Source organism: Melozone crissalis, unplaced genomic scaffold (genome assembly GCF_028551555.1).
Source record: "Melozone crissalis strain CALT ecotype California unplaced genomic scaffold, PUWL_Pcris_2 ptg000002l_1, whole genome shotgun sequence".
NCBI classification, from domain to species: domain Eukaryota; kingdom Metazoa; phylum Chordata; class Aves; order Passeriformes; family Passerellidae; genus Melozone; species Melozone crissalis.
In genome coordinates this window covers 6,627,476-6,655,109 of record NW_026535780.1, presented here as the reverse complement: position 1 = coordinate 6,655,109, position 27,634 = coordinate 6,627,476, and the positions used below count along the sequence as shown (strand labels likewise).

The window sequence follows — 27,634 nt, the reverse complement described above, 5'->3', positions numbered from 1 at the left end:
CTGGAGGAATAACTTGTCAGAGTCAATGCACATCAGCACTTTTTAATTAGCTACAAAAGGGAAACCAACACTTAAGAAACTGAAGCATTAGAAGAAAACATTAGACAATTTTTTATTTATTAATAATTTTTATAGCTCAAATTGAAAAATATTAAACCAGAAACAATTCAAGATTCATGAAGAAAAATCTGGAACTATGTACATGCATAATTAAGAATATCTTGATTCTCATCAATATTTACTTAAGCTTTTGTACAAATTTTTTCACACTGTCATATTTACAAGCATGTCTGTTTAAAACATATGAACATACATCTCTTATAGCATTTACAAATCTTTTGAACATATTTTTTTTCTTAAAAACAAAAGAATATTTCCTTGATTTGACAGTTTTGGTTTCACCTTATGATACTAGACAGGTATTTATTCAGTGGGATGGAAACAGTTATCATTATTCAAATAGCTAAATAACAGTCGTCCTACTGATACCCAGAATTATCATTTATGGCTTTAAATACCTCCCAAACTCAAAGGATCATCTCACAGGTATAAACTACAGTCCATCTGTGGTGTGTTTCTAATTACATCTTGAGCCTTTGTTTGGGTTAGATCCACAACTCAGCAGACACTTTCTAAGCATGAACTCAGAGCTAAGAGGCCCTTTAAAATTATAGAAAAACAACTTTGCTTCCAGCCAAGTCAAGAACATATGAAGCATGTATAAAATGGGATGTATGGGATTTTCCAGACACTCTAGCTACCTTTACAGATGGCTTTTACCATGGGATACCACAGTTTTGAACAGACAATATTTGTGGGAATTTACAGGAATCAAGTGAGAGATCTTTGAAGAAGGGGAAGAATACTTTTTCCTTAAAAGTATTTTCTAGGAAAACAAAAGTCTGAGAAGGTTTTGCACATAATACATCTAAGTTACTGATACAATCCAACCAATTAGATCACTTTACAAATCAACTGAAAATCCATCAGCTTGCTCACTTTTGTTTGGGGCAAAAAAACCCCAAACCTCTGGCTTTGGCAAATCAAGAGATCATCACATTTGAGCATTGCTCTCTAGAGCTCCTGCACTGATTCTTCCACAGCTTGCTCCTCCACAGGCTGCACGGCTTCCTGAACATAGACAATGAACTCTGAAGCCTCCCCACCCTGGGTGTAGACAGTGACTGTCTCGATGCCCTCCACCTCATCCGAGGACACCACCAGGTGATGCTGCTCCGCCAGCTCCACCGCCGCCTGCTGCAGCGTCTCCTGGATCATCAGCGCGTGCTTGGCTGCCTGCTCCTCTTCCTTCACCTGAGGGAGGACACAGGGGAGAGCTTACAGAGATTTCACCTTGCCAAGAAAAACCTGCTGTTGTGATGATTAATGGAAATACAGCACACAAATTAGCAATCACGCAGTTTTGAAAGAAAATGTCAGTTTTGCAGAAAATGCAAGCGCTTTTGATTAATGAGTGTGTAGCTAGGCAGAATAGTGAAAGCACCAACACAGCATCTCAGTTCTGGGCACAGAGAGCTGCAGAGAGTCAGGAACACTGGTCTTTAGAGACAGCTTTAATCTCTCAGCAGTCACTCATTCAAAACTGCTTTTATTTAAATAAATCTGAACTCAATTTCTCTAGTAGCACTGAGTTGAGAACCCATTCAAAACACCTACTGCACCCACCTTTCTCTTTCTCCCGAGTCAATGGCTGCTCTCAGAAGTGCAAATTACACTGCAAACTTTAAGGGATTTTATTAGAAAAATGTGAAATATACATATCACTGAAATAGGTTCCTAAGGCCTTCTGTTTGTGAGGCAGCAATGTTTACATTATTGAAAGGAGAGTGACAGAAACAAGTGAAAAGAAAGGATTTTTTACTGAACATTTTGCTTCTTGTCAAAATTTTAAAAAGCAACACAATCTGGTGTTGAATTCCAAATTCATACAAGTGCCTGTCAATTACTGAAATACAGTACATATTAGAATGCAAAACCAAATCTTAATCTTCTAGCAGACCCATATAAAATTCCTATGCAAAGTACTCCAGACCAGGAAAATGTAAAGTGATGTGGAAGAAATTCTCTGAAGTGTTAGTGATAAAATAATCTACTTTTAAGGAGAGAATGGAACAGCAATTTTTCACTATGCAGGACATATGCAAAAGCATTTGTTAGGGGAAGGTGTCCCTACCCATGGCAGGAAGGTTGGAATGAGATGATCTGTACAGTCCTTTTCAATCCAAACCATTCTAGGAATCCATGGTTCTGTCTGCTGGAGCACAGTGTGCTCCTGCAGCACTGAACTCTGAAGTGGTCTTAGAAAGAAGAGGTCAGACATGGTAGATTCTATGAAGTGTGGAATGTAAGTTACAGAAGTTAGAAAGGACCAAGTTGTTTTTTTTTTTTTAGTTAGAAGCTGCCTCAAAAGTAAACAGCAGTGGCACAATCAAATTCAAGTAAATGCAATTAAGATTATTAATGCTGTTTAAGAAGGGAGTGGGAACAGAAGGGAAGAACTACCGTGGAGGTTCCAAGGATCTGTCTGGTCCCTTAGAGACCAGCAAGAAGAAAAGCAGGCTCTATATGTTTGTTTTCCTGATGCTCTTTTCTCATTTATTTTTTTCCCTAAGCAACCATTATCTTTGTTATACAGTGACTTTGCTTCTGACTTTTCTATTTCATGTTTAAAATGCCTGTCAGAAGATTTCAGAGATTCACAAGCCCCTTAAGACTTCACAGCACTCTGAACTTTCACTCAACTAATAAGGCAATAGAAAGCCTTTTCTTGAACAATAATAAGTATGTCCAGGTACTAAATTATTCAGAGGCCTCCAAGTCAGTATGGCTGTAATATACTAGTGAAATATATGTGGATTTTATCTGGTGAAAGATTTACCATCTAAAGGGAATTTGGCCATTGTCACTGACCTTAATGCAACAGCACAGTTGTACCCAGTAATGCCCACTCTGCCTTCATTGCACAGGATTCCTTTTATAGGGATAAAAAATACAGGAGTGGAATGAAGTCCTTTTCACATTCTTTTATCAATTATATCTGAGTGTTTTATTTGAAATATACTTTAAACAGCTCCTGCTGAAGTTCAAGCTCAGCATCCTACACAAGTAGATGATGCTGGATGTTTTCTTGACACAGTAAAATTTGCAACCAGCTTCAGAGGAGCAATTTATGTTGTCTCAAAAGGCAGGTATCATAGAATCAAAGAATAATAGACTCAGAATGGTTTGGATTGACAGGGAACATGGAGATGATCAGGTTCCAACCCCTCTGCCATGGGGTCACCTCCCACTCCCTGTCCAGCCTGGCCTCCAACACTCCCAGGGATGGGGCATCCACAGCTTCTCTGGGCAATCTGTTCCCATGGCTCACTACTCTCTGACTAAAGAATTTCTTCCTAACATCTAATCTAAGTCTCTCCTTTTTGAGTTTATAAACAACCCCCCTTGGCCTTTCCTTATCTGTCAAAAATCACTTGCTCTTTTTATAAGGCCCTTTCACCCCTCACTAATGGAAGCTTGAGCCTCTCTTTGAAAAGCAAGAAGCTAAATAATGAAAAAAAACCCATAGAACTGTAAACTTTTGTCTCTTGCTTCTCTTAATACACCTTTTTTATTTTTTAATTATTTAAGAAACCCTAAATCCTACTGAAAGCAACTGAGCTTTAGTGAATTCTTATTCCAAACTCCCTTTTCATAACTGTCCTCTCCTCTTTCCTGAGGGTTCTTGCTCCACTGTCAGCTCTGTGGAAGTTAAGGACATACATAAGATCTACTAATGAATATTGCAACAGGCCATGAAAAGTCTAATCACCATTGAATTCAGATAGGAAGCTGCAGTTAAAAATGTTAGATATTTAGAATCTCACAGCTTGTTATGAATCAGCTCACAATTACAGCCCTTGATGCTAGAGATGCTCAAACAAATACAGAAATAGGGGTGTCTAAAATGTGGCCCTATAATTATGCAATATACACTAATCCCTCTGGTTTTAGTGCACTACACATAACCCCTCTGACAAAATGCCTTAGGCCAGAAAAATTACACTGCATTTGCTAAGAGCTGCAAGAATGCACAACACAGTATGAGATGGATCGCACTGTTGCCACTCTAAATCAAAACCCATAAATAATTTTAAATATAGCTTTGTGAATGTACATAAATAATGAAGAGAGGAAAATAAATAAAGCCTAGTTGACACAAAAATGAAACTAAAGCAGAATCTCATTCAATTCAATAGTAGCAATCTAATACTTATTCAGTTTTATATCCTTTTGAAATGAAAATGGCCAATAAAGAAAGTTAATTTAAACTCCCTACCTGAGTTTATCGATGTGGGTTTATTACCCTTGTCATGCAGGGTAAAGAAAACTAATGCCTTTATTTCTGGGGTTTCTAGCTTCCAGTATCTTTTTTTGGACAGCTATCTGTAATCCTTTTAGTTTGACAAATCACCACATTATTTGGGATATTTACATTTCAAATCAGTTCAATGTTTACATGCTTCTGCTTGGTTCCTATTAGATTGTTCCACAGGGAATAATCTCAAAATGTTAATTTACATCCCTCAAACTGATGAAACAGTGGGACAGCTGCCATCTGAATGAACGAAGTCACCACACTCAATTCTCTTTATTGGCTTCTGAAATCTTCTGAAGAGCAGCATCCAAGACCTCTTTTCTGTGTGAGAGTCAGCTGAAAAGCATCTGTCTGCTTATCCTTCATTAAAGAATGCCAGCAAGGAGCTGAAGCCACACAAAGCTGGCACATTAAATCAAGTCAGTACCTGCATAAATATTCTTTATTAACTAAATCTGTCTCTCACAAAAGCCAATGGGACTTTCACCACCATGTTTTCATAAGAAGCTAAATCTCTATATTCCAAATGTTCTTAATTTACATATCCAAAGACCATCCAAATACATGGAAGTATTCATTACAAATGGGTCTCTCTTAGAGGAATCTTTTTCTCTCAAAACAAGAAAGTATTTTTAAATTTGAAATAAATGAATTCAAGCCATTGAGGAAAACATACTTCTTTCCTTTCCTGAAAAGGAATAAGAAAAAAATATTTGCAGTAAGATGCTAAAGCATTTTCCTTACTCTAGAGCTCATTTTGTGAAATACTGTTATATCTTCAATTTTACTTGAAGTCAGCAGGAGTTCCAGGTCCATTGTGCTCAAAACAGTTTTGCTGGACCTGTACCCAAATCCTCAGTGGAATCTCTCTCTTGATTTCAGATTGAATGCTGCTTTTGAGTTCACCATGAAGCAGAAAAGTTAGTCACAGAGATCTTTCAGATTTCCAAAACCTTACAACTAGGCTGCAGATGCTCCTATTTATATCATAAAATATTAGTAAGAAAATATACAAAATATCTGCAGAAAGGATTAAAATGAAAGGAATTTAGATCACAGAGAACACCTGGATATGTGATGTGTCAGCTTACATTGGTGCCCATAAGCTTTGTTCAGCATAATTTGAATAATTTCAACTTTTTCTCAGTTCTGGTTTACATACAGTTATATTCTGTGAAAAAGACACACAGAAAACTCTGTAATTTGATCATTTGAATCTCTATGATGAGCTACAAAACAAAGACAATCTGGTGCATAATGGTTTTGGAATAATAAGAGGCTTGAGTATGAAAGAGTTGCTTTGCATAAAATAAAAACAGCAAGGGGACAAACAAATCTTCATACTGTTGATGCAGATTTTTAAAATGTTATAGCAATTGGCTGGTTGAATATATCCCAACAGAGGGACTGTGGCTGGACATGGCTGGGTCACCCCACCTCCTTTTGAGGCAGAATGGCAACACTGCCGTTGTTTTAGGAACTCTAACAGGACAGTGATCTTGACTGACATTTTATCTGTCCCTTACAGAGATGAGAACTCCTCAAAGGCTGAGGAAACAGGGCCTCACTGCCCCATTTTAAACTTTCCATTGCTGTTACTGCCACAGGAAGCATCAGACTGCTCTGTGTTCTAAAGCAACTAAGACTACAAAATTGACAATCAGCATGTACATAACTGCCTGTACTGGCAAATTTTCTAGATTGCCACCAGCACCCATCACCACATCAGGACCAATCCAAGCAGACTGAAATACAAGGTGTGCTGCTGAAGCACAATGCTCAGCAGCCTCTGATGTGACAGCCATGCTAATAATAGGCATTTACTTTTGAAGATGCGCTATGCTATAAAATTCTTTTCTGTGATCTGCTTTGAGCTGGTGTATAATCTTTGCTCTGCCTTCCTACTGCTGTCACTTTGAAGAAAGTGACTTACCATGGTAGGTGTTTACTGGAGATCACAGAAAAAAAGGATAAAAGCAGCTAAAATAAAGGTTGAAGCACATGGAAATCCAATATTTTCTGGTTATCTTCTGATAGAGATCTGTTTAGTTATTGTAATAGCTGATATACTTATTCTCCAGAACACATTATGTCTAAGTTAAAAAAAGGTTACTGTCCTTTTCAGAAATAGATTTAACCTTTCACTTCAGTCTACAGAAGTAGTAAAAGCATCAGTTCTGTCTCATCTTTCTGAGTGGAAGGAAAAGAAAGATAATTCAGCAGCCAACTACTGCACTTTATTGTTAATATTTATGTAGCTTTGGATCAGGACATGCATTGCATCAGCTATGCTACATGAAAAGAGTAGTTCATGCCCCAAAGGCCTTATAATTTCAGTATCATTTCAGTATAAAACAAGACAAAGTAAGCAGACCTAGAAAAGGGGAGGTGAGAGAGTAAAACATAAATGAGACAGTGGTAGTTCAGAGTGCCAGGCATTGGTGTCAATATACAACAGACTATTCACAGATAATTGCTGCCATCATATTCTTGACAAGTAATTGAGAGAAGACAATGAGGTACAAATTGCTCCTCATTAAAAATCCACACAACTAAGCACAATATGGAAACATTAGAAAATTATTTGAAAAAAGTAATAAGCAGCTAAATCTTCTTGGACTGAGCAAAGGTAGGAGACAAAATCTTTACAGCTAATGAGAAATGGGACTCTTAAGTCGGAAAGGAGTAAAAAATTCAGGAAAGGAAAACAAGATTTTGTTTGATGTGGCATAAAAAGGAACATCAAGTAAACAGCATAAGAGAAGGCAATGACAAGAAGAGGAGAGAAAGTAATCTTTGAGGTTTTTTTCCTGAAAGAATACAAAAGGGATAAAACATAAGCTCTGAATGTCAGAATTAACTGAAGCATAAAATAATGATGGCTTGGGCAATCATTGTAGCTAAAAGGTTGAAATGAGAAACCATAGAGGAGTCATCATTCAGAACAAATTGACACCATTTAGGTATTCACCTGCAGCAAGGCCCAACAATGTTCCTGAGGAGGAAATCAGCTCTCTGGCTTGAAAAATAGAAAAGACATCCCACAGAGTTGAAAAATAAAGTGAACTTCTGATGAACAAGTGTGCAGAAAGGCTGATATGATCACCTTTTAATAATAATGACTAATGATTAACAGAAACTTCTCAGCCATCTTCAGAGTGAGCTATAAGTGATGGTTCTAGAGCACACAAACACAGTGCAGTATCACAGACCTAAGAAAAAATGAATTACCAGCAGATTTGTCCATCACTATGAACATGAGGAAAACCCTGAAAAACAGATAACATGCAACCCAATTTAACTGGTTACTACAGTGCATAGCAATGTAAACCTTTGGTTTGCAATCCAAAAATTCTACTGCTCTGTAGCAGTAATCTGATGGAAAAAAACCCCCTCATATTTGGATAGAGAATCCTACATGCTTTCAACTCTGCATCAAAGAAATCAAATACAAGAAATAAACTGTATTTATGAAAAAAATAAGTTAATTAAATCAGGTAGCATATTGCTGCCATTAAACATTCCTGTTAACAAACACTAGAAATGGAAGAGCACTGGGAGAGAAACTAGAGCTGAGGGACACAGACCAAGAAGAGGAAACACTTTTGACGTTCTGGTCAATGCAGGGATCCTGAGGGATTCAGGAACTAAGCTTTTAAGGATAATCTTCATATATTGTGAAACCAAGAATATGCACTTTGAATATTGTTTCCTTGGAGAGTTACAGCACTACACACTAAAAGAATCTCCTCTGCAAAAATAACATATTAGGGCTGTTCATTTCTGAGGGTGATGTTTCCTCACAAGAAACTTAGTATTTAAATCAAACACATGTTTAAATTGAAAGAAACTTTTTTATGGAGCAATTAATATCCTTGTCTGATGTACATTCTAACTGAAAGAAACAACTGAACATCAAGGGAGTTTGTAGTGAAACACTATCTCTATTCTAGTTAACACACAGATTTTGTGTGAAAAACCAGTCTTTGAGCACAGGCCTGCAGAGACTGTAAATCAAGGGGGGTTGATACTGGCCTTACTGCTTATGCTTGGCATGTAAGCCAGGAAAACAGTCCACGCTTATAAATAATGGATTGAACAGCCTCTTCTAGCTAAATAAACAAAAAAACCAAATGAATCAATCTCTACCCTAAGGCACAAGGGCAAAAGTACATCTGTAACAGGACACAGAGAGTGGAATGTGCAGAAAGGAAAGTCTCTGTTTTACCCTTCCAGTCCCTTCACCTTCCCATGGGCTGTTCCCACCAAACTCCTTTCTCCACAGTCTCTTACCTGTATTTACCATCCACTATAAAGAGTATTACCTGGCTTTCTAAGCATTTATTAAGCTCTTTCCTAGCTGTTCTTCAAACTCAGCACTCTGTCCTCTCTCCTTTTCTCCACCTTGCTACCTTTTTCACCTTTAAGCAGAGCAGAACAACTCAAATGTCCTGCCATGAAGAAGTATCTTCATCTTTGACAGAGAGATCCAGAGTGGGTCCCTAGTAACTGAACAAGGATGGACTTCTCCTGCCATGCTGTGATCAAACCTTCAAAGGGGATTTTTGCCAGTCTCAGATCATATTGGTAAAACTTCACATTACTAACTTTTTTTCCTCAGGCATTTGATGAGATATTTATATTACACTCCTTGGCAGCTGCATATTTTCAGAGCTCACACAACTGGATTTATCCTAAATTAGAAAAAAAATAACTTTGATAACAGATTAGTATATTGAGTCACAGCAAAATTAAGATAAAATCATTTCAGGCTCCAGACAAAACCTTGGAAAGGTTTCATACACGTGACACTAACAGAGCCAACAATGATTCTTATTTACCAAACATAACCCAAGCTAAGCAGGGATAACTTTGCATTTTTGGGGTTTAAAATCATAAGCTGAATCCCAATTCTGGCTGCAATTGGTTACTGTTATGTTGTCAAAGCCTTTTCTTTAATATAATCATTCGTATAAACAAGAAATAAAGTTTCCTAAGTCAGAACTGAAATTTTGTTCTAGACATGCAATTCAGGAGCTGTGAAGGACAATCTGATCTTGATTTCAACTCTAGTATAATGTGTATTTATAATTTAGTGTACTTGCATTAAGATTACAAGCAGAACAGTAATTTACCAGGAGAACTCCTCAAACATGGTATCCTTTATGTCCTGTGACCTAGTAGAAAACAATTTTAAAATTACACCATTTAGACCTAATTAATACACCTCATATCTTCCAAGATGCTGAAAAGGACTTAAGGATAAATACAGAGTTTGTTCCTGGAGGCAAAATTCTTGCATTAACCTTAGGATCTACAAGCACAGCACACTGAAGGTATGTGAGCACACAGGTTAGGAAAGTGCTAAAGCACGAGCATTGCAGCATTACTGAGAGATACAGCTGGATTTATACAAGATTTTAAGGATAAAGTGTAAATGGGAATTTTATGAGTTAAAAGAAAGGACAAGGACAGCTGTGGGAGAAATAAATTTCCAGGGAGGAAAGGGGAGACAAAAATAGAACACTGTAGTGTAACATTTACACCAAAAAGAAAAAAATCCTTCTGAAACATTCTAGTAGTTTAGAATTAGAAGAAATTTCTTGCTGCAAATAGAGAAATATGAAGGAAACTTGCAAAGGCTAGCTAGAAATGAGATTTGAAAGTAAGAACTGATTTTAGAAATGGGTAATGTATGTCCTTAGAGAAAAAGAAAGAAACAAACAAACATCATAAAAATCAGGACAACTACAATAAATGTTGTTAAGGAAAGAAAAAATGGACCCAAGCTGCTAAGCAAGGACTCTGTGAGGCCATTAAAAAGCAGGAGTGGAAATTCAGTGACAGATGATGTTGAGAGATTGCTGACACCCTGAATGAATTCTTTGTCTCACAATCCACAAGAGAAGCTGAAGGTCACAGAAGAAAGTATGGAATACATTTTCCAGTGGGAAAGTGAAATATGAACATATCTAAAGGTTAACAATTAGGAACCTATGATAATTAAAACCCAACCAAGTCATAGCTACAAATGAGGATATCCCACAGAAAGCAACTCAGCATTGAAGAAAAAACCTGACAGTTTCTAATAGGGGAGGATTAAAACATTTAAAGACTTCTTTCCCTCAGATTAAAATTGGGTGTGCCTAAAACTCTGAAGCAATTTTCTGGTTGGAAGACAAGAGCTGGAAAGTAACTACAGCTGTATAACAGACCAGACTATGATAAAAAAACCAATTTCTATAGAAAAAATAAAATAAAAAAGAAAAGAGAAAAATAAAAAGAAAAATTTTAAAAATGTAGAAGATTCTAAAGGGAGTGGATAACGAGGCATAAAAAGAAAAGTTAGCAAGAGATTCTGTGCTCTGAGAATTCAATATTTCATTTAATGCAGGAGTGGTGCTTGTAAGAGTTGGATATCACTGAGAGTCACTGATGTATACAGGGAAAAAGAAGTGATTAAGGCTTAGCAGTCTGCAAACTCAAAAGGCTAGAAATATGGATTGAAAACTGAAGAAGAAAATTATTTGGAATAGAAATATTTACTTAGAAAAAGTTACCAGTAAATTCAGAGTGTCCAACAAAGAAGTCAATAGATTTTATGATGACTCAGATATTGATCAGAGTTAATACCTGTATATTTAAACTTCAACACTCAGATATCAAAACATTCTCTAGGCAGCTCTCCTTCAGCAACCACTTTCTCCTATACCTTTAGTACAACAGCCTAAAAGATGAATTTCTTTAGGGAAGAACTAATTTCAATGATATTAACAAGCACCAATGACTAATATTGCATTCAACCCCTAAACAGGTCATCTCTATAGCACAGCAGCATGTTGGTAGTGGCTGTACTATAAAAGTTGTTTTGAAACTTGCACATAATTGGACCACACTGTCTCCTCTTTTTAATGACTGAATTTAGTTTCCAAGTTTGGATATGTTATTCTACAAAAAAGCCCTAAACTCTTACATAGTTTCTACTCAAAATACCTGTTAAGTATTGCAAAGGAACATCTGAAAATGCTCTGACTTCAAATTCTGCCATGTTTTTGTGACATTTGGGCAGCAAGCTTAGGAATTATCCAAGTACTTCACAGACCATGAACTTCACACTTCTGTGGAGCTCTCATGAACTCCATGTTCAAAACACTACAAAAAATGCTGAACTCAAAAGTTCATTTCAGCACTCAGAATAATCAGTACTGGTTCATTTAAATAAAAAGAGTTACTTAAACTCTTTGGGAAGTTAAAACTTCACATATACTTTTCTTTTCATCACCTGTCAACCACTGAGTGCAGAGACCCCAGTGAATCAGTGGGGAAAGGGGTAAGCAAAGAGCTGTGTTGAAAGAGAAGGAACAAGCAGAGTGTAAAGAACACAAAGAGGAGAATGAAAAATGGAAATTAGCAGACACCTGTGAGGAGGAAATACTGAGCAAAAGCCATGATGTTTGAACCCAACAGGCACCTCAATTTAAAAATTATTTCCTTTTGCTTGCTGCACCAAGGACCACCTGAATCTTTTAGATGACAATGGGATTAAGTGTCTGCACAAAATATAAGTATGTTATTTTATAAAACCTGATAACACCTGCTAAAAAAAAGTTGTATTTTCACACACATACCTACATACACATACAGGTGTATTTATTCATTCATATTTTATATACACACAAAACTATATGCATTTTTAGATGTATGAAGATATATGTGCATATATGTATAAACATGTATGTGCTTGGACATGTAAACACCCATACACACAACACCCAGTGAAAAATCAGGAAAAGTTCTCAATGTATCTTGAATGATCATTTAAAATTTTTCCCTTGCAAAGTAACACCCATTTCACAGTGAATATATGAAAATTGAATGTGTCTGGTTTAGAGAAGAAAGGAGCTCTCACCTGCTTCACCACTGTCACCGTGCCAGGTGCCATGGTAACGACAGAAGCCACTGCAGTGGCATCATGGGACTCTGAACCCAACTCAATGATCTGCTGCAGGATGTTTACAGCTGCTGGATCCAGTCTTTCACCTTATCAAAAAGACAGCAGCCATAAGATCGTCACAGGAGAACAGTTCTGAGGCTGTGTGAATCAAACAGCACAGCCCTGACTTGCAGTGCTGTTGGTATAATCCAAAAAGCTCAATAATGTGACATTTTAATAACAGATGTATGGCAGGGAAGTATTCACAAAACAAATTTGCCCAGGGAATGCATGAATCAGCAAGTGCAGCCACACTGATCACTTCTGTGCCTATTTGAAAGAGATCTAAAAGAGTACATTGAAAAAAGAAACAACAGCCACAAGTCATAGCAGGAACTGTAAATTAGGAAGCTGCAGGAGTTGAAAAATCCAAATGTGTATTTACCAGACATTCACCTTACACAGAACCTACTTGTATACCTATAACCATAACAGCCATTTGGTATTTTAGAAACCTGTGTTTACCCTCTGTCTGGTCTTCTGCAGTACCCCTCAACCTAAATGAAGTAGTTTTATCACTAAGCTGCTGAAGGAAAAGGTTAATTGCTTGGGAAAACTCATACTGATCACTTTATAAACACTGGATCAGAGCATGTCTGTCCTTTTTAAAAAATTCTCTGGTGTGTGCAGCCCTGCCAAAGGAAAGGGATGTTTACAAAAAATCCCAAACAAAATAGTTGTACTCTCACTTTTCACAAGGTGTAAAAGACCTGAATGCAGAAAAATGGTTTCTGTTATGCAGGAATACAAATTCCCACCAATGGCCCACCCTTCCCTCATGCCCACTGTCAGCATGAGGGAGATGTCAGACAGGGAAAGAAACTGTCAGGGCCATGTAAAGCTGTCTTATATTTGCTTTAATCACTGTCAGAGATAGAAAAAAGATAGAAAATAGAATAAATCTAATTTCCTAACTTAAGCTCTTTTAAACTTAGGTTGATACTGTGATAGTATAGGCAATCTATGTCAGATAATTTAATTTCAAATAGAAAAGTAGCTATATTTTGTTATTGATGTAAGAAACAAATGTATCTGAGTACTGAAAAAGGTTTGCTTGCTTTGGGGTTTTTTAACTATAAAACTGCCTTTAGACAAGATACTACTGGTTTTATACTAAGAGGGAATATGTTGGAAGAGTATCTGAAGTTGGATGCTCTAGAAAGAAAATTACTCAAAAAATTATAGCTTCATGCTTAAAATAAAGACTACAGTACATTCCATGAAAATACTTATTTTAATTTAGATATGAAGAAGTTTTAAAAAAGTTCTCAAGAAGTTTTCACTTATTCAGAATCTCAACTCACTAAAGTAATATACAGAAACTGGCAGTAATGTAATTTAATTGCAACATATTGGGAAAATCCATAAAAACTGAGAGTTTTTGCCATGTATCTGTATTGTGAACTATAAAGACTACAATGATAAACAATTGTAAAATGTTGTCTTTTCATAACCAGGGCATTTACTTATATGTATTAGAAAAAATTTAAAAAAAACACCTAGGAACACCTACTCTAGTCTGGTGTTTTTACACTCTCAGAAATCTGGCCTTTTTTTTCTTTTCTCCTGGCTTTTGCTATTTATCACTTGGCAGACATTATCTAATACTACTCTTTTCCTTCTCAGGTACAGAATAGTTCACTTAATTTTGTGTACCACCAAAATTGAGATTGTTAGTGCTGCCTTGGGAACATGGTAAATGAGCTATTCCACCATGTCACTCCTGCAGTCTTGCTGACTAAAGCCAGAGAGAGAGAAAAATAATAGCCAGAGAATTGTCATTAGATACACGCCATCTAGTCTGCCAAGATAGCTAATTTCACAGCATATTTAATAATATAGGCAGGAAATTCCACACAGCTAATAATAAAGTGCAAAACAGGCAGTGATAAGTATTAATGACTTCAGGATATAGGAATTCATAATGAATTATAATTTTTAATTTATACTTAAAGAAAATATAACTCCCCAGAATTAAGTTCTGGATGACTTATTTCAAAATTTTTAATAGGAGATTACAGAAGGCTGTATATTGTACACTCAAAATAATTTTATATTTTGGAAAATAAAAGGTGTATTTGTGTTCCAACCTAGGAAAAAGGTAACTTACTGTTCTCAGAAGTGTATCTGAGGTTCTGTAATGCAGCCACAGCAGCTTGAGTGCCTTGAACATCTTCTCCAGCCTCTGTGATATGGAGATACTGAGTGGATGCTTCTTCAGAAACCTCAGCAGTCAACTTGGAAACAAAGCCAAGGCATGAATAATCTCATTTCAGTGATTTAACAGCAACAAGAATGAGTTTGGACAACAAATACTGTAACAAGAGCTATAGTGGATGAAACAGAATTCAAGAAGAGTGTTACATGGGAGACAGGATAATCATCTCACAGTGTTCTTCTGGATTCTACTTCAAAAGTTGCTTTAAGGATGCAAAGTTATTTTGACCTTATTTTTGTTGCACAGTTATCTTAAACTAACAACAGACTTGTACTGTACCAGAGTTTACCAAAGACCTTTTGAGCAAAATGAATTTATATTGCATATATGCTAAAACACTTCAGAAACTTGAAAAAAATTGGCATCTTGTTTCTGCAAAGTTATCCTTTCCATAAACTATGTTTTTTTCAAGACAAGCTGTCAATATATATTCCTGCTCTGATGAGATTCTATTGCAAATTCAGCAACAGAGTCATTCTTGCACCCAGGATGTCCTCTTATTTTTCCAGCTTTGGGCAGCTACAGGCAAAGTGTACAGATAATAATTTGGAATATGGATAAAGGACTTTGAAGGGTTGCATTTTAAAATGCTTGTCCTACGTCTTTGAACAGCTGTCCAAATAGAACCTACTCCAGTGTTTTCCAAAGACTTATCCTTCTGTGTGTGGATACTGAGTAAGTGTTAGACAAGACCTGCAGGTCAGCTCTTCCAAATCAGGCTTCAGATTTGTGATGGGGGCTAGACTGAAATTTAGCAGAAGAGGCCTAAAACAGCTGCAGTTGACTCCTGGCTTTTTCCTCTCACTGGATATCAAAATCAGCCTGCTTGGGCAGTAGAAGACACTCCTCTGGCCAACCATAATTTTTTAATAAAAGTGTCTAAATCTGTGGTTTTCTCATCGATTCTGCATCTCCAGGATTGAAGCTGAAAACACAGAGCATATCATAGAAGACTTACTCTACATAACATGATATTTTTTTCAGCTGGTCAATTTAAAAATTCAGTTTTCTAGATTCTAGCCTTCTCTGGACCAAGACATAAGTTTTTTCCTGCAGCTTTGCTCATCTTACAGTTAACACCAGCGAATATTCAGCATATTACAAAATGCAGGAAGTTTTTCAATTTCTCTTTATTTAATAAAGCTTTCACCCTTTCTGCTGCAAACAGAGGACTAGAAGCCTAAAATGCAAAAATAAGCATTTACAAGGCTGTTAACCCTACCATATATTAAAATTTAACATACACAGAAGACGTGCATTCAAGCAAAGATAAGATTCCACAACTTTCTGATCTTATATAAAGTCAGAACCACATTTTTTTACACTTCTTATTTTTATCCTTACTTTTCTCCCCAGAATTTAAAAAAATTTAAGGGTCAAAGCCATTGTTATTTTGCTTTACCTCCCATTTGGTCTCCCCATCATTCTCCACCAACTTCATTCCATGCTTGTTTTTAAGATGTCTGTTGAACTCCCATTTTGTACCATACACAAAGCTGCAAACAGGACACTTAATGCCACCTACAAGAAAACACAAATAAATTCTTTGAGTTATTTTCATATAAATTCTTTCTCAACAGAGGAACAACCTGCTTAATTTGATCCCATGTCAATCAAGCCATGTAACTGTAAAATGTTTTCTTTTAACCGTTTGTCCAATGTGAAATATGTTAATATTTAACATACACATCAGTGGCATACTTTAGTAATATTTTTTAAATGTGCCTTCTCTAATACACCTGTTCTAGTTTTCTCAAGTTTCAAAACAAACATTGTTTTTTTTTCATTAGCAAAGTAAACTAGAAGGCATTAACAATGCAATATTCTCTTTACCCAAATATCTTTGTTCTTGAGATTTCTGTTATCAGGCAAACTGTAAATAAATTTTTCTGTCTACAAAATAATGCACAGCAAGAAGTTAGCACAATGTTTAATGTGTGAGTGTGCAGTATTACAGGTAAAAAATCTAAGCATTATAAAATCATGAAAATCCAATTTTTTATACAAGATTAAAGAGCTTTTACTTCTTTTGCTTATGAAATTTTTTTGGTCAAATGTCAGATCTCACTTGCTTGTAATTATACAAATAATTATTTCTTTTTTTTTCCCTCTATTGACTTAAGACAACATGAATAACCTGCATGTGATAAATTGTTGCATTAGGTGGCCAGAACTCACTGTAACAAATCTAATAGCAGGAACTGAGCTACCACAAGCCTGACTCCACATCATGTTCCAAGGCATCAAACACACCCACAGAAGCTGGATATAAGCCAAGACCTGGCTGCACAGTCCTTTATGGACAAGGCAATTAGAAAAAACATCTCATTTTACATTAATGGAAAGCTACCATATGGTAACCAGGTGAAAAGAAACAAAATTTTTATTTTGATAAAACAGAAGGTAACTACATCCAGTCTCTAAGGTGAGAGAGACTTTCAGTGAAACTTACTGTTACTACACTAACCCTCTTCTTTGCTAAGTCTTTACCAAACTTCACTGTTAGAGCAGATGCTCAAAATTCCATCTCTAAGCAAAACTGAAGCAGTTTGACTAAGGAAACTCAAAAAGTTCACATTAGAACAGATTAGATTAGATAATATTATCAGTTACCGAAAATGAAATTACACATTAATTTCACACCCATCTGTAGTATTAGAAAAAACACATTGCTGTGGAGCAGTGAACACTTTTCTGCTTTGATATCAAAACTATTATAATAACACACCAGGTAAATTAAATCTGTAACTTTTGTCATTATGACTTTAATTAAATAATAAGTAATAGAGGCATAGAATTCAACTGGTAATATATAACTCCATGTCAGTGACTTGACATGGCAGCTCAAAAAAATTAATTTCTAGATAATTTTTTAGAATAATGGCTAACATACAGAGAGTGTGAATGAATTACACACCTTTACTACTTTCAATAACAAAACTGATACTTGTAACAAAACACTGCAGGCAGATATTACATAGCTCTACAACTTCTTTCCATTGGCATGTGCTCTTTTATTTATTGGCCTAAAATCTCCACAAGATAATTCTCATTTTTTTATAAAGGGAGCACGTGATGAGAGCTGTAAAACAGGACACTGAGGCCACAACTGGACCCTCATGCATGGCCTGCAAAAGCATCTGCACAAACACAAACCAAAATCTGACTCAGACATGTAAACAAAATGTTTATGGATGGGAGGGAGAATCAGTGAGGAGAAAAGAAACCAATTTGGGAAAATTTGTATGTGACTTGCCCAGTACAAAGCAAATGAAACTATAAAATAAGCCATCAAATGAGCACATAGACAGGGCCTTGCAGAAAAACTAGTGGGTAATATAGAATATTCTTCCCACCTTTGCAGAATATAACAAATTCTTATGCTGTTTGTTTTCCTTAATTACTTTATAATACTAAAATAAATGTCAGATCATAGACTTCTACTTAAACAAAGAAACCCACACATACTCTGAAAAATCCCAAGCATTTCTCTGATCCTGGGTGATTCCAATTTCTAACCACAAGCCCAAAAATTAAATATTGCTGTCTATCCTTGGCAATGCAGTTACTCCAATGAACACAGTCCCTCTTCTATGAATCATTCATTTATTTATAAGCTCATTCTAGGAATCTTGGGTACAGTCCAGCAGTCTACATTCATATAAATATTTCCAATTAAGTTTATTTGCAGTGCCTGCAATGCAGTCAAAAACCAACTGAGAGTAGAGGAGATGAGCAAGTGTGACGCAATTCACTCTGGGCTCAGAAAGTAACTTAGAAAAAGCAGAATACAATACAAATAGATATAGACAGCTTTTATTAGATATTAATCTTTGTTCCTTTCCCCTCTCAATTTCTTTTCAAGCCTTTTTGCTTGCTGGTACTCTCTTCTTTTCCTTTTCATCTATAGTCTCTTCATTTCAAAGGATTTGTTTAATATCAGGCCTGAAAGGTCTTTTTCCTTTATATGAATAATTTTCCCAAATTGCTTTTCAGATCTATGAATACAGTAATTCAAACTAAACAGAAGCTTGTCAGACAGCAAGGTGCAACTTTTGGCCCAAGCAGCTCATAAACCCACAGAGTCATCCAAAGGTTTGGGCTGGAAGGGACCTTAAAGTTCATCTTGTTCTGTTTCCCTGCCAATCGGCAGGGACACCTTCCACTAGACCAGGTTGCTCAGGACCCCATCTAACCTGGCCTTGAACACTTCCAGGCATGGGACATCCACAATTTAGCTGGGTAATTTGTTCCAGTACCTCACAGTAAAAAATCTATTTCTAACATCTATTACCCTGTATGATACCCAGGTGTCATATGGGACAAATATGAACTTGTCACACTGCAGAATATATCCACAGTAATCTGTTTGTGCTGTGTGAACCAAATACAGAAAAAATTCTGATTTCCAAATCAGGAAAACTTTCATTAACTTCAAAAGGATTCATGTTTATCACTTCCAAATGCAAATGTCCCCCGCCACGAACAATTCTCCCCCCAGTGAGATACCAACACAGTGAGAAAAATTGATGTTTCTATAGCATGATAAGGAATCTCTGGCCTTATTTGGAGCCCAGGTGCAAGATACGTCTGATGCATCACAGAACAGGAAATTGAGTTGGCAAAGGAAGCTGCATGTGGGAAATCACACCTATTAATATAGCTTTCTTCATTACAGAGCCCTGAGAAGAGACACTGACTTCACAGCTCCTACATGGATTTATTTGATGCCTCATTACTACTCTAAAATGCCTGACTTTTCCACAGGTGAATGTGGAAACCAGGCACAGCACTACTGTCAGCACGGGAAATATAAATGCTGTGTAAGGAGAGGAAGAGAAAGAAGGATGCAAAGCCAGAGATGGAAAAAACAGAAAAGGCTGTTTCTGTTGGGAGGGACCTACAAGGACCATTCAGTCCAACTGCCTGACCAGTTCAGGGGTGACCAAAACTTAAAACTGTTGTTAAGGGCATTGCCCAAATGCCCCTTAAACACTGACAGCCTTCAGGCATTGATCACCTCTCTGGGAAGCCTCTTCCACAGTTTCACCACCTTCTTGTGACCGTGTTCACAGGGGTCTGAGGATGAGGGAAGAGAAGAGGATCTGACTCCACATTTCAGAAGGCTTGATTTATTATTTTATGATATATATTATATTAAAACTATACTAAAATAATAGAAGAAAGGATTTCATTAGCTAAGCTAAGAATAGAAAAGGAATGATAACAAAGGCTTGTGGCTCAGATTTGGCTATTAATTAGAAACACATGCGACCAATCACAGATGCACCTGCTGCATTCCACACCAGCAGATAACCATTGTTTACATTTTGTTCCTGAGGCCTCTCAGCTTCTCAGGAGAAAAAATCCTAAGGAAAGGATTTTTCAGAAAATATGTCTGTGACACCCTCTCAGTAAAGAAATGCTTCCTAATGTCCAGTCTTAGCCTCCCAGGCACAGTTTTGAACCATTCCAACATGTTCCATCACTGGATCCCAAGGAGAAGAGCTCAGCACCTCCCTCTCCTCTTTCCCCCCTCAGGAAGCTGTCAGAGATCAATGAGGTCACCCCTGAGCCTCCTCCAAACCAGACAAGCCCAGTGCCCTCAGGTGCTCCTCACAGGACATCACTTCCAGCCCCATCACCATCTTTGTTACCCTCTGGACACAGTCATGAACCTTCACATCCTCACCTGGTGATCCCAGCCCTGAGCACAGCAGGATAATCCTCTCTTTTCCCTGCTACTCATTCTGTGTTTAATGGTTTAATACAGCCCAGGATGGAATTTGCCCTCTGGGCTCACTGCTGACTCCTGGGGAGCTGCTGCCACCCAGATTATTCCTGTCTGCAGGGCTCATGTCCCCACTCAGGCAGGTGCCAGGCATTGCTCCACCGTGGGGGCAGAAGCTGACATTTGACCTTGTTAAATTTCATCCTGTCCCATGTTCCAGTGTGGTGGGAAAAGGATATCCACCACAGGAAAAAGTTAAAGACTCTTCTCTCTCATCTCACTCCAATGTCTCCATTTTAAGGCTACTCTTGCATCTCAACAACTTTGCAGTTTTTTGTTTCAGTGGAAAAGAATTACCTTCAGAAATGCATTTATCTGGCTCCCAAAGGGGAAGGAAAGCCTAATCAGTGTAAGATTAATTTTCTTTGTTCCAAACATTGCAAATATGATCCCTAATTTATACTAGGAGAATTCATTCTCTCATATCTATTCCTAAAAGAAGCTACAGACAAATAATTCCTTGCAGAGCTCAGATATTTGGAAAGTTAAACAAAGCTCCCCATGGTGAAGAGTTTTCCCTTCATCTGGGTGACTACAAAACAGAGGCTCTGAGTACTGACCAAGCAAATATTACTTGCTTAAAACAACTGCAGGTTCCCCATAGGAATATATAGTATTATTTTATGATTATTTTCACAGGTACTGCCTGTGAAAATAATCATAAAATAATACTATATATTCCTACACTGTTATAGATATTTGCTTTGAAAGTTATTTGGCTGGGGATTTTTTTTGACAAAAGGAAACAAAGAAATGTTAAATAAAACCAACACAGACTCAGATTACTTATTGTAGTTATACATTTTCCCCTTATAGAGCTAGTTTAAATGGAGAGTCTACAACTGAGTTATCTTTGTGTCATGATTTCAGTATTTTAACAAAGATTAATGCCTTCAATAGATAAATGTTATGTGTTAATGATTTGAAATAGCATTTAGAAACAATGTAACCTTAGAATAATTACATTTAATTCATTATCTAATACAACAGCATTATTTTAGTCTCTATTCCCTTCAACAAAATTAGAAACTGAAGATTCCAAAAGACGAAACTGTTGGTAGTTTCTGCTAAAAAATAGGGAAAACACTTTCTAAAATTACGAGTAACAAAGAAGGAAACTTAATTTTACCAAGAATGAACATATTTTCCATGCAATTTAATACTTAATCTGGCTTTCTCCTCTTCTTGCTCAATGTTCCTCACACCAGGCACTAAAACTGAAGGAGCTTTACACCCATAAATGTACCTGACTGTATAATCAGTTGTTTGCTTTGGTTCATCTACTCAGTGCGGAATAGCAAAGATACTTATGGGAGTCAGACTAATCCTAAATTAAACTGGCGATTTCTCCTTTACTACTAATACATTCTTAGCTTACTTACAGAGACAAGGTGTGCTTCCTTTGCCCATAAACCACATTCTGAGCATAACAATTCCTAACCTGTTTTACCTGCCCTCTCTCTTCTCCCCAGATTTTTCTAGTGGGGGAACAATTTACTGCCATTTACTCTTCAGTCCCTTTCCTTATATTTGCTCAACCTTACCTCCAGTTCAACCTTGCAGAATTGTCACAGAAATTTATCAGCAGAATGGTAGAAATTTATCATTCATTTCAACAAGCAGGGATACATTTCAACAAGCAGGGATACATGACTTACAAAAAGAGACAAAGAGGTGTAAATGATAAATGTATGCAACAACAAATAGCACAGTCAAGGTCAAACAAAACTTTGGTTCCTACACCCTTAAAAACCAAGAACAAAGGACACTGAATGAAGGGTAAAAGGTGGCCATTTCAGAATTAGTACAAAGGAATAATGATTTAACATGTAGCACCCAATAAACTGAAGAACACATACTGCACAAAAGTTTAGTTTCACAGCAAATTTGCTTCAGCAAAAAAACCCCAAACCAACAAATCTTATTTGGTGGAGATGTACCTTGCTGGATAAGAGCTTCAGCTGCAGGCTCCCCAGAGCCTGCATTGACATACTCTTCATTGGGATGCTTCCTGTTGTAATGCCTCTTCAGGGAGCCTGATATGTTGCAGGAATAGTGGCAGTGTGCACAGCGGAAGGGCTGGGGGCAAAAAGGAAAATGTTGGACTGTATTTCCTCACCTCTTCAGGATACTGGGCTAAGCTGCAATGTTTTAATCCCAAGAAACCATGCTCATTTCTGGCTTGGGCATCTTTCAAGGGAACTCTTGAAAATTCAAAAGAAATTGAAGTTGTAACTAAACATTACCTAGATTTGGTACTTTTTATTATCTGCAAGACAACAAATACGCTCGCTATTATAAGAATATTACCCAGTTTTTGTAATTCAGTAAATTGTATGCTTTCATAATTGATGTTAACAGGTCTGACCATGTGGAGACTCTCTACTATGAAATGACCCAGCTGCTGTGAGCTTTGCTCTGAAAAACAGCAGCAAGACAACTAAAATAACTGAAAGTACAACATGATTGTACAGCCAATCTAATTTAACACCTTTCCTTTCCTTTCCTTTCCTTTCCTTTCCTTTCCTTTCCTTTCCTTTCCTTTCCTTTCCTTTCCTTTCCTTTCCTTTCCTTTCCTTTCCTTTCACCTTTCCCTGGCATTTGCATTTCTCTGACCATTTGGTGAGCTGACTTTGGCAACTAAATTAATTAATTGTTTAAGAACACATCTCTCTTCAACTGACAGAGAGACAAATTCCTAAATAAACAAAAATTAAGAAAACAAACATTTGAGCCTAAAGTTAACCTTTGATAATAACTTTCTGACTGAGATGTGTCACAGTCATAGGGAGCTTGACACAAGCATTAGGTCCTGGTAAAAGCATGCAGATGTTGGCTGAAGTCCTCAGGGAAAAGTCAAGTACCTCAGAATAGGATGGAAAATGTTTCATGCACAGCAGTCCCACCTAAAGTTCCTCAGCAGAAAATGGTTGGTACAGAAATGTTCATCCAGGAGCTGAATTTAAAGCAGGGAAATGTCTGCAGTCAGGGTACATTGATTAGAACACTCTCCTAAGCTCATTGCTCATGATCTTCCTTCAGGTTCCAAACAGCAAAAATAAGGAAGAAAAGTGATGTTCAGACTCCCTTAACTTTATGCTTCAGAGGGTACTGTAAAATTCAGCTACTCAATATTTCAGAGATGGGTACTCTCTTTCTATTGCTGAAACTGTCATTTTTTAAAGAAAATAAAATGCAGACAGACTGCTATGCTCTTGCAGCACTCACTTGTGCAAGTCATGCATGTTCCCTGCTCTTGGATAGCAGGATTGCAAATTCATGGAGCTGGGAAATATGATGGATTAAAGGATCATTAGGTCACATAAGTAGTGACATTTCTCTGAGCCTGATAAGCATGAAAACAACTGGCCTAGAAGGAGGCAAACATTTTTTGAACTCCACTAAACAAATACTCCTGATTGATCTAACCCAGTGTTCAGTTCTCTTGATGATGTCCTGAATTTCCACACTTATGTGTAGGCAGATCCCAAGGTCTGCTTTTCAAGAACTGCACTGCTGCATTTCAAGAACTGCACTGTGAGTGCATTCATCACTTTAGCCATCAAAAAAGGGAAATTATGTATTCTCATTTACAATAAATATTTTAAAAAATGTAAGTTTGGAGCAAAACCACATACTTTAGACAGAAAAATTGTTTTTTTCAAAATGTAAAATCTCTTTAGATAACTTGTTTTGTCTTGAAAAACTTAAGTCATCATTGAAAAGACTGCTTGCCTTGCTGCTTTATAGTACTTGTTAGGAATGCCTGCAGTGTACTCTGTATAGAAGTAAAATGATCTGTTAGATAATGAAAGATGTTACATATGGAAATGGTATCATGTTTTCAAAAAGAAATATGTTCACTGTTAAGATAAAGCCTCACATTAAAATGAACATTTTCTTAAATAAAAAATACTGTTTTTTCTGAGAACCAATGTGAAATTTAGAAATAAAAACATATTGCCATTTATTAAAATAAACTGTATCTCTAATATAAATACTTCATATAAACATTAACAATTTTCAAAACACTTCCCAATGCATGTTTCAGATAAATGTTTTAAGGTAAGTGTTTTAAAATTAATTTTCTTCAATTTTCTTCAAGTATATGAACTCATCTGTAGTACAAGAGACAGGCAAATTTGGGAAAAAATTGAATGAACAGTGATAGTGGGGATTTGCTTCCATGCCTCCCCAGGACTTTTTAAGGTACATATTAGATTCACTTACTCAAGGACTGATAATCAAATGCAAAAAATTTGTTTCATATTGCAAAATATAGATATTTTTGTCAAGTAAAACTACTCATTACAAATTGGTCACGAATAAAACAACCCTATCTCAAAAGTCTGAATATAAGGTCAAAATTTCCGCAATATTAAAATGTTTATATACTGTTAATTGTTATCAAACAAGAAAATGTGCCAGTTTTATTACTATTATCTAAAGTTCTGTGTATTTCCTAATCACTTTAAGCATGATTTATATGTGTTCTTACCTTGAAAGAGACATGTTGCTCCATATGACGTAGGAGCTGTGGTTTCTGGGCAGCTGTATAGTCACATACTGTGCATTTAAACTGCTTTCCTGCAATGGGAACAGCAAATGGAATAATTTTTTTCTATTTAAGTTCAGAAAACTACTGATTCTATTTCCTTATTAAGATAAATTCCCAAATGCTAAGAATGAACAATGACCAACACGAGAAGTCTGGCGCTTGCTCTGCAAAATTTTGGTTAAATAGAACTAAGAGCAGAATAAGGGAGGAAAAAAGGCTCGAGTGCAATCTTTAAATTATAAGTATTAAATGCTCTGGATTCTCCTGGGATAGTCACTTGGGAAAGAAGAAAAAGAATTGTTATAGTGCACCCTAAATGGAAGAAGGAAATCCATTATTTACAACTGCAGGCACAGCTACTTTGCTGTTTGTAAAGCACACTCGGAGATCCTCAAAACACCAATGCTTGATCTTGTTCACATGGGTTTAGTTATTTCTGTCTCCAGCACTGAATTGTTGTGATTCAAATACATTTTCCCCTCAAAGCAGTCTCTCTCACTAATCTATTTTTCCCCTTATGATTTAAATGAACACAATTTCCTTCCTTTTATTCTCTGGGTTTCACACTCTCTTTCTCCTTATTTTGCCTCTAAGATTCTATCAGTCCTGCTACCTGCAGCCAAATTACAAAGTGCATTAAATACTGAAGGAACTTCATTCCTGAATTAAATGTGCTCAGCTGGCAAATTGTATTTGAATAATGTGGAAAAAGGATGCTAAAAACTATTCCAAAAGTAAAAGAATCAAAAGGTAAAGCAGAAGTAGAATAGACAATGTTCTGTATAATCACAAAGAGATGAGGTTTCTTAGATTCCAGATGCTGATGAAAAAGGTAAAAGCATTTTATACCAAGTGTGAAAGTTTCTATAAAACACAGCTAAGAAGCGCCTTCTGGTATCTAAATAAAATAATGAAAATCAGGCTTTCTGGTTTACTTCTACCCACAAGCAGTAATGACCCTGGACTACAGAACTGCTTGTTATCATGTCACTCTTGAGAAGTCTGTCTTCTAGAGAAGAATAAATCAGACACAAAACTACTTTATATTCCATGACTTAAATTGACCTTGCAGGGCTCTGATATTTGAACAAAAATTGCTTAGATTTATAAGTCAGGAAGACAAGACTCATAAACAGTGAAACAGCTTTCAAATTCACTTATTTCTGAAATAACTGAAGAACCCTAGATGTGTGCTGCTAAGAACTTTTGCAGTGCTGTCACTACAGGAAGGGACACTGGGCAAAGAGAAACTGTCACTCAGAATGCTGAATGTCCCCTGACAAACCACGTTCCTGGTGACAAATGTCCTTTTTCACAAGAGTGTGAAATGCATGAAAAGTTTGCTGGGGTGGACTTAGTGAGGAAAATTACTTAAGACTCCACAGACAGTGAGATCCTGCTTCCACTGGAGACAGTGGTCAAACTCACCTTCCAAAGGTACTGGGAATTTCCTGGAACAGTTTTGGAAGTGTGAAAAGCAAAGCAAAAGAGCCTTAGTCTTGGATTTATTTGTGCCAATCAAAAATGGAGGTTTACCAAAAAGGAACACAGAGTCATGGAATGGTTTGGGTTGGAAGGGTCCTTAAAGGCCATCTTGTTCCATCCCCCATCACCCTGTGATGGGCTGGGACACTTTCCACTAGAAGTCACTGGAGTTATTCCAGAAAACGATGAATTTGAAGCCAAATAAAGAAGGCTCCTGGTAATAACAATGCCTCCAGAGCCAAGGTTTCAGCCTGACCTAGCAGTAACTTATAAAAGAACACAGTTCCTCACATGGATTTGAATGGTTAAAGATAACTTCACACTTTTAAACACAATCCAGACATGGCTAGATCCTGCTCAACTATAGTGCTGTTCTTAACAACACTGAATTTCAAACCAGCCTCAGATGAATTGCATTATTGACTTATACACACATAGATTTGTTCAAGAAATCCAAGTAACACACATTTGAAAACAAATTCAACTTTCATTGCTGAGTTTCCCTATTTCATCATGCCAGATGGTGAAAACAAAACAGAAAGGTTTTGAAATGAAACCCCATGAAGTGATTTTTTTTTTACAGGGCCATAGAAAGAGACCTTTTTATTTTTCTTTATAGACTGATGACTCTTGAAATTTTCTTTTCATCCAAATACAACAACTTGCCTCCTTCTCCTAGCAAGAAATCAGCTGAGGTTTGCATTTGATAAGTAAAATCTTGATTCTGACATATGAAGCTTAGATGCATATGCCAGACCTACTTGGTACTGATCAAGTTACTTCAAAATACTGGAAAGTACTTTGTGAATAACAAATGATTTACCAACACATAGCATTTCTGCAATAACTTTGGTAATAAAACAAAAACTATAATCTTCTTGTAAGATGTAGCATATTGGTGTAAAAAGGATTGTTTCTTCCACTTGAACACACAAACATAAGCATTAAAAAATATCTCTGACACAGAAACTTCAAATATATTCTAAAAATGTAACAGAGCATTGTGTGCTTTCTCTGAAGATGTAATTTGAAAAGAAAAAGAATCTAAATTAAATGGTCAATAAAAATTGGAATGAAGTTTCACACAATTGCATGAGTAACAAAAATCAAGCTACTAAGTCATAATGAAGGTCTGTACAACTTATTCTGCTCAATAATTTACTTCAGTGTGATAATCACAGAATAATAAAGTACTGTTGTGCTCTAAACTT

At 36.6% G+C, this 27,634-nt stretch overlaps 1 protein-coding gene across 2 annotated transcripts in view; it reads right to left on the bottom strand.

The window, feature by feature from the left end:
- Positions 1–94: 94 nt before the first annotated feature.
- Positions 95–27,634, bottom strand: part of ZFAT (zinc finger and AT-hook domain containing) — a 104,767-nt gene continuing 77,227 nt past the window's right edge. For both annotated transcript variants that reach the window (XM_054287436.1, XM_054287350.1), the window contains 6 exons: positions 24,879–24,967; positions 22,321–22,459; positions 15,992–16,110; positions 14,482–14,608; positions 12,288–12,418; positions 95–1,314 (listed from right to left, as the gene is read on the bottom strand). In XM_054287436.1, coding sequence (XP_054143411.1) covers positions 1,075–1,314; positions 12,288–12,418; positions 14,482–14,608; positions 15,992–16,110; positions 22,321–22,459; positions 24,879–24,967 — 845 coding nt within the window. In that variant the 3' untranslated portion in view covers positions 95–1,074. The remainder of the gene's footprint in view (positions 1,315–12,287; positions 12,419–14,481; positions 14,609–15,991; positions 16,111–22,320; positions 22,460–24,878; positions 24,968–27,634) is intronic.